General features: G+C 34.8%; 1 protein-coding gene across 1 annotated transcript; it reads right to left on the reverse strand.

Moving 5' to 3' along the window:
- Positions 1-4,611: 4,611 nt before the first annotated feature.
- LOC141649627 (protein FAR1-RELATED SEQUENCE 5-like) lies at positions 4,612-7,056 on the reverse strand. Its single transcript, XM_074458311.1, has 3 exons — positions 6,876-7,056; positions 6,626-6,776; positions 4,612-6,238 (listed from the first exon to the last, which is right to left on the reverse strand). Exons 1-3 carry the CDS (start codon positions 7,054-7,056, stop codon positions 4,612-4,614), a joined length of 1,959 nt encoding a protein of 652 aa, XP_074314412.1.
- Between the last annotated feature and the right edge of the window lie 806 nt (positions 7,057-7,862).

Here is a 7,862-nt window from a genome sequence, read left to right on the forward strand (position 1 = left end):
AAGAAACTTTATTGTATTCATTGTCTCAGCATTTTTAGTGGGCGTAAAAGGGACTTTTGCCAGCTTACGAGTGTTGAAGTGTCTAGAAGATATTTCAGCTGTTTCATTATTAAACTGGTGCAAATTTACTAGACAACAGTTTATTGAAGCTGTTAAAAATTGGAGAAGTTCTGAAAATGATAATTTTGTTGGGCCTATCATGGTGTTTGTGTTTATCTATCTTGATAGAGTATCCTTTAGTTATTTTTCAGTCCCTCGAGAATTTCCAACAATAGCATCATGGACGAAAGAAAGGATAAAATCTAGGCTTAAGGATGAGATGAAGGATGGGTTTGGTGCTTGAGGTGTTCTATGTCGCATTGTCAAGGCTACGGTTCAGCATGTAACTTTTAGTATCACAACACAATTGGATATGCCCGAGGCTTTTATTCAAGAACCAGCGGCTACTGAGGACCTGAAGGCTAGAGAGGACCCAAAGGCTACTGAGGACCGGAAGGCTACTGAGGACCCTAAAGCTCCTGAGACAGTAGAGGAGGACAGTAAACGGAGCACTATGTTTACTTTCAAGAAATTGGCAGAAGATGCAAACAATCTTGCTCTTGCCTATTCTAGCTTTTTAAAGTCTTTGGGAGAAGCTAGAATGAATTATCCTGACAGTAAGATTGTACAACAGATGGCTCAAATAGCGTCTGCTTTAAGTGATTGCCCTTATTTATCATAACCTACAACAGAGGGATTGAATATTCCTGAAAAGAAAGTTGATGAGTCTGTCGAAGTGGAAGAGAAGGGAGCTGAAAAAGTGAATAAGAGAGGAGCTGACAAAGTGGGAGATAATGGAGTTGTTTGTAATGAAGGTGATAGTGAGGAGCAGGATCCACTTATTAAGTTTGGTAAACTCAAATTTGCTAATGAGGATGAGTTGTTGGCAGCTCATGTTAAATTAGAAATTGCTTTGGGAAAACGGCCAGCAAAGGCGACAAGTAATGTTATCAACAAATCAACTTGTGTAACGGCTTCAGTTCCTGTTTTTATCAACACCAAGGCTAAGTCAGCTTCTCCTATTGTTTTGGACTTCGAGTCGCAAGAGTTTGAGCCACTGAATTTTGAGAAAAAACAAAAATCCTCTGCATTTGTTCGTCAGTCTCCACGGTTTATACACCCCTCCCCTCCAAAGTTTACACCTCCTTCCCTCCCATCGGATAATGATTTTACCCCACCTTCATTTAGATTACTTAGTTCAGAATCACAATCTCAAGAAGATGAGTCAAAAAAGTTATGTGAAAAGGCTGTAAATCTTGGAGAAGGAGTTGAATTTGTGGAACCACTTATTGTTGAACCTATTTCCTTATTGCCACCAAAAGAACCAGTGCCCATTACAAGAGCAATGCTTAAGAGGAAGAGAGTTGAATCACAATTTTTCAGATCTCCTTTCCTTCAGAGAAGTATTTTAGTTGCTGGGAATTTAAATAAATTTGAAAAAGATGTATTGGAATATGTATTGTCAGAGTCATCTGATGAAAGGTATGATTTTACTGACTTTGTTTATGTATTTTAGTTGTGTATGAATTTATGTTAGACACTTTGTTTATAAAGCATGATTTTGATAACTAACTTTTATCGATACATGTTTATTCAGTGAGACCCTATTCCAATGTGATCACCATAAACTTAGTCGGGCAGATTTGAAGACGGTAGTGACGGTGACATAGTGCCTAAATTTGTTATACATGCTTGGTGTTTCATTTTGAACCAAAGTGAAACACGTAGAGCAACCAGTTCACCGTATAGGTTGTATCTCCCGCAAACCGATGATGAATTAAGTTGTATAACAATCTGATTATATTCTTCGAATTACTCATGTTTATCTCTTTTGCAGTCATACTCCCGACATTTTCTTACAATTTTTTTTTAATCACCAGGATTCCCGTATTGTTCACAATTTTGCAGGAGCAAATCTCGTAAGTAAAAATTGGGCTTTAGTTTATGTTATATTATTGCATTATTTTTTATTAGTCAATGTGTTAGTTTACTATTTATTTCTAAACTGCAAGTTTTCTGACTTTTTATAAACATGAAATTGCAGATATTTGTTCCAATAATCGCCGAGACACCATTTGTGTTTTGTTTTAACTTCATAGCAATGAAGTTGGAAATCTTGTATGTGATGAAGCCAAAATCTGTCAATTATGCAACAATGATTGACTCTACGGTATGACCTGTAAAGTCCTTTTTGAATGTCATATTATTTTGGTTTGCTGAACAAATTTGTCAAATGCAGGTACAATTTGTTATGAATTGTTTGGTTCGAAACAAGATTCCATCTATACAAGACGTTAAGAATCTGGTGACGGAGGAATATATTCCGAAATCAAATATGGATGATGGAGTTGGTTCCGGGATTTATCTCATGCGTTTGTTGGAGAAGTACAGAGGCACTAGAAAGGGTTTTCCTTTGGGTCTAAATGATGTAAGTTGTGATTCGTATAGTATAAAATTGGACTGTTGGGTTTATTTAGTTGCATGCATTGCTTTAAGTTTGCTAGATTCATACATCTAGCTACCTAGATACAATTCAATAAATTGCTAGTCTGTATCTAGCTATATAATGCTTAAGATATATTCCAATTTGTTTCTAGATATATGTAATGCTTAACATATATTCCAATTTGTTTTCTAGCACAACCATGTTAAGCTTTTTGCTGCAAGAGTTTGCTCTCAGATTTGTTGTTTTGACGGTAATCAACTGAAGGATAAAGTCTTATCAGAAGCTGGAACTTTCTGTTTTGATATGAGGTATCCCTCTATTCCTTCACAAAATATAATCATAAACTTTTTAATGAATTGTAAAGGTGGTGATAAATTTAATTTTTTTATTTGTCACTGATTTTGCTAGATTTGAAGTAGTTGACCAAGAGTTCCAAAATAGAAGGCAGTCACAACATCAATGTCAACGTAAACTTACAGACACAGAACTTCTTGCTATTGTAATGAAAAGGGGTAAAGACGTCGAGTAAGTTGTTAAATCAATAACATATTTTCACAATTAAATTTTTTTGATGCACTTGTATGTTCTAATTATATTCATATATATTTTAACCGAGATTCTTGTGGAAACTGAGTGGATGGGAGTGTGTCGAAAAGGAATGCAAAGTTTGCAAAATCGGCACTGGGTAATGGATTTGGTAAGTTTCCTAGACCTTTTTTATTATTACTATTATTTATTTATACTGATCTTTTTGTGACATTTTAGAACATGATCATTTATATGTAGGTGCTTGATATGTATGGTGTGATGTGCACATATAATAGAACTGATATTCTCTACTTGCCAACAATAGTGCAGGTAGGTAATTTAAGATATACATGTTGATTCAGATTCGAAAATGCACTTTTTCAGATTTATTAGTACTCAATATCTAAACAATTTTATAATTTTAGTTTGCTAAGCCCACATTAAGTCCTCAGAAAGGAAACATTGCCTGGTGCCCTCATCTTAAGATGCAGGAACTATTGAAAAGGTAAATTTTGTTCGGAATCTAGTGGGTCACATCTCCCTCTTTTCCTCTGCGAAAAAATTATGTAATTGAATATATCATGGTAAGACCTTTGCTGCTATGACATTGGTTAGCTTGTTTCTCGAATAATTCAGTTTGATTTTTTATCTTTGTAAGTGTTTTTCACAATTGGCAAAAATGGTAATCATTGGTTAGCTTGTGTGTCGGACCTCAAGAAGCAAGAAAACTATATCTTGGACTCATGCAAGCCAAAGTCAAAAAAAGCAGATGATATTGAGGAGTATACTTCTTATGTGGAAGATATCGTATGGACTCTACTATTTTTTGTTATATTTTTGCATTTTTCTATCAGTTAGGATGAAATTATTTTATTACTATTTCTGATGATTGGTTATCATTCAAAGGTGTTCCATGTTGCAAATCAGTTTGAGCACGACAATGGTTACAATCATCTTAGGGGCATCATCTTGTTTACTACTATTATTATCAATGTACCTCAGCAAGAAAACACGTAAGTATAATGTTGTCAAATTCCTCTGAACAATTTTGTGGGTCGTCTCAAATTTGAATTTTGATACTTAATTATAATGTTGTCAAATAATCTTAGTGGTGATTTACTTCATTAATCTAAATTGATGTGAGCACAATGGGTGAGGCAGTAATGGCACATATGATGATTATGGGAAGAAGAAACACCACGTGCAACATTCAACATACGAGAAAAACCACACCAGTTCATTATTCCCATTGTATCATCAATTTTTGCTATCAAGCTCAAGTTTGAGCTAAGACCTAAATTCCTAAAATAATACAAGTAGAAACCAGACAGTCAGTGGCATGATGCCATGACCATATCATCATTTTTGCTATTGGCATGGTCAAGACCTAAATTGCTAATATAATACAAAGACAAAACCACGCTAAGAAATTGTGGCCCAAGATGCTAGAAAGTTTTTACATACGTTAATCAAACATGACAATCCTTCCATAATTTAAAATCAAACACTACATACTTCTTAGAAGTCTTTACATACTAGAAAGTTCTTAGAATACTTAATATAGCTTACACTTTTCCTAACTGAAATAAAAACTGAAATCATTTTTGAGTGACTCGACTTGGGCAATTTCTACTATCATGATGAGTCATTTCACCGCAAACACGACATTTCCTTAAAGGCTTGGCATTTTCTTGTACTGCTTTTTCCTTGTTTGAAGTAATCCGTCTTCCTGATCCCTTATTCTTGCACTTTTCTGGTGGTAGAACACTAGCTTCAGTCGGTATTTTAGACCCAATAAGCATCTCAATTTCAGCTTTCTTGTTTTTTGACTTCCCACGCTTAACTGAAATCATCACTTTCTCGTTGAAGCTACGAAGAAGTTCAAGCAACTCATCACCAAGTTCCTCATTATCTTCAACAAGCGAAACTGAGGTAAATACCTCCGACCACAATTCACTTAGCTTACTTTGGTGGTTTTCTATTGACAGACAGTCAGCTAGGAGGGTTGTTCCAACAACATTAAAAATAGGACGGCAGGTTGTATATTTGCTCCATCTGTCTAATAGATACTCCCTAGGTATATCATCAGACCCTCTATCTTTTAACATCCACAGAACATGCTTACAAAGTAACCCGATTCTTTCAAACATTTTACATGAACAAGAAAATTTATTACTACTTAAATCAACTTTGTATACCTTGTCTTTCTCACGGTCCATTATTGAAATATGCTCATTGTTGTCTTCAGTTGTCCTCGGTGAAAGACCACAAGTAAAACATGCACCTTGGAGTTCTTTTTTAAATTCATAAAAAACAGTGGTTGTGTAAAATTCAGCAGTTGTCTTTTCTAAAAGGAGAGGTGTTGATAATTTTGGAGAAGAGTTCTTATCATCAGCACTCATCTTAGAATATTTCCAGCGCTGCGCATCCATAACCGATTGGGAACGCATCCAAAACTCGACAAGAGTGAGGTGCGGGTTAGTGAAATTCCCAAAGAAGCTATTTTCAGATTCTGACCTTGATGTTGTGCGCATAATCCCGCCAAGATATATGTCTCTAAAGTAAGCTGGAATCCAACTTGAACGAATGTCAAACATTGACTTTAGCCACTCATGATCAGAAAGCTCATACGAGGAAAGGATCGATTTCCATCTCAATTCGAATTCTTGTGTATCAATCTCTCCATCCCAAACAATAGAATTTATTTCTTTCAAAAAGTTTGTGTTTTGGCAAATTGTTGGACCGACTTTGCCTGGCAACTTTTTCATTATATGCCACATGCATAATCGGTGTTGTGTTTTGTCACCAAACACATCTTTTACAGCTTGATTGATGCCTCTGTATTGGTCAGTAATTATTGTAATCGGATAGCAATCACCCATAGCCTTCACAAAATTGTCAAACAACCAGGTAAATGATTCTCCACCTTCCTTTCTTAATAAACCACCCGCAAAAGTGAAACATCTTTTATGGTTGTCCACACCCGTGAACGGACAAAACACCAATTTATATTCATTGAAGTTATAAGTAGCATCAAAAGAGACGGCTTCACCAAAAAGGGCATAATTTTTAATTGACATTAGATCTGCCCAAAAAACCTTACTTAGTCTTTTCTGATCATCCACCTCAAAGTCGAAATAAAATGACGGAGACATAGCCTTCTTTTGCATGAAAGTCTCCAGTAGCATCTCAGCATCATATTCCTTGATATATTTCTTAACATCCCTTGAAAAAAATTTTGAAATCTTCTAAAGAAGCCCCAACATTTTTGTACCCTTTTACATATTCTTTAAACATTCTAAATGAATCCACCGGACCATGATTTACTCTTGAATTATCCATGATCATTTTCTTGTGAAAGAGATTCAAATTCCTAGATGGTTTCAAATGAATCATTGTAGCTGGTGTAACCATAGCATGTGTGTGAACCTCAACAAAATCATAATTTCGTATTCACCAGTATCAATTCTCTTAAAACTAACTTTAGCTTCACATCCTGTTCTCGTAACAGTTCTCTTTCTTTTAGTCCCCTTATTCCTACTTTTGCCTTCTTTATTACACACACAACGCTTGTGTGTAATAATCTTATTAACCAATTTTGTTGAATCTAACCTTGGAATAAACCCACAAACTTTTGCATATTTGTTGTAAAAATCTATTCCATCTTCCAACTTTGAAAATATCATACCGTTGATTGGTTTAACATCTTCTGGACATCTTGGGAATCCAAAAATTGTATTTTCAGAACCAACTTCTGGGGTTTCTACAAGATGATTAACCAAAAGGTTGTTATTTTAAGGCACGTACATTACATTAGTCAAATCAATTCTTGTTAATGAACAACCAACAATTTTTTTTTAACCTGGTGCACTAGTTAATGGAAGCACAGGAGGTATATCATAGTTGATTAGAGCATCAACATTAACAGCAGCTATACTGTCTGCACAGGAAATGAGACACAAAGAATACGCATTATGTTCCAGTACTAAAAGAGGCAGAAAAATACTCCATAGGTACACATTACTTAATGTCTTTAGATACATGTTCTAGTACTATGATATTAGATACACTAGTTAATGTCTTTAGATACATGTTCAAGCTACTTTTTTTGTACCTCGTGCATCTGTCAAGTAAATTACATCCAGTATATTAAAGCATGGACATTAGTAGCAGGTATACTATCTACACAGGTACACATCTCATTCAAATTAGATACACTAATTTCATATGTCACGATACAAGTGTTTTTAGATTCAGATCTTTTGCAAGCTAGATACACTGTTTTAGCTAGCCGCATACACTTTTTTTAGTTAGCTGAAATCATGAATTTAACAATTTTATTCTGACATGCTCCCCATTAAACCCCCCAAAAAAATACAAAAAAAACATAACTACTGAAACAGGCAGAAAAATTATCCAGAGGTACACATCTTTGCGATCCTAGATACACTCGTTCAGTTCTCTAGATACATACTATTTATTCTGACATCTCCCACAATCAGGGAAAAAAACAGTAATGTGTACCTATAACTTCTTCTATGATTGTATCGTCCTCTTTTCCGTTATCACCTAAACACCTTAAGCAATTTCAGAAAATGGATCCCTAATTCAATCGAAAAATAGTTCCCAAAAATGTATTTAGAACAATAATTCGTACCTGAAGAAAGTGAAGATGATGAAATTATAACCATCCTAAAAATAGTATCAAAACACAAACTAAGTTACCATCAAAATCCAAAAATACGATCTACGATTAAATTTTGTAAACCCTAATTTTAAGAATTTCAATTTGTTCAAACCCTATTTTTCCGATTTTCAATTGTGCTTGTGATACGAAATAGAAATCTGA

This window comes from Silene latifolia, chromosome 3 (assembly GCF_048544455.1).
Source record: "Silene latifolia isolate original U9 population chromosome 3, ASM4854445v1, whole genome shotgun sequence".
NCBI lineage: Eukaryota > Viridiplantae > Streptophyta > Magnoliopsida > Caryophyllales > Caryophyllaceae > Silene > Silene latifolia.

What these genes read in the sequence shown, in the direction of transcription:
- LOC141649627 (XM_074458311.1), bottom strand. Translation starts at nt 7,056, where the DNA reads ATGTATCTAAAGACATTAAGTAATGTGTACCTATGGAGTATTTTTCTG. An exon ending in TCCATTAACTAGTGCACCAG is followed by an intron (nt 6,777 to 6,875) that starts GTTAAAAAAAAA and finishes ATCATCTTGTAG; the next exon opens with AAACCCCAGAAGTTGGTTCT. An exon ending in GTTTGTGGGTTTATTCCAAG is followed by an intron (nt 6,239 to 6,625) that starts GTTAGATTCAAC and finishes ATTTTTTTCAAG; the next exon opens with GGATGTTAAGAAATATATCA.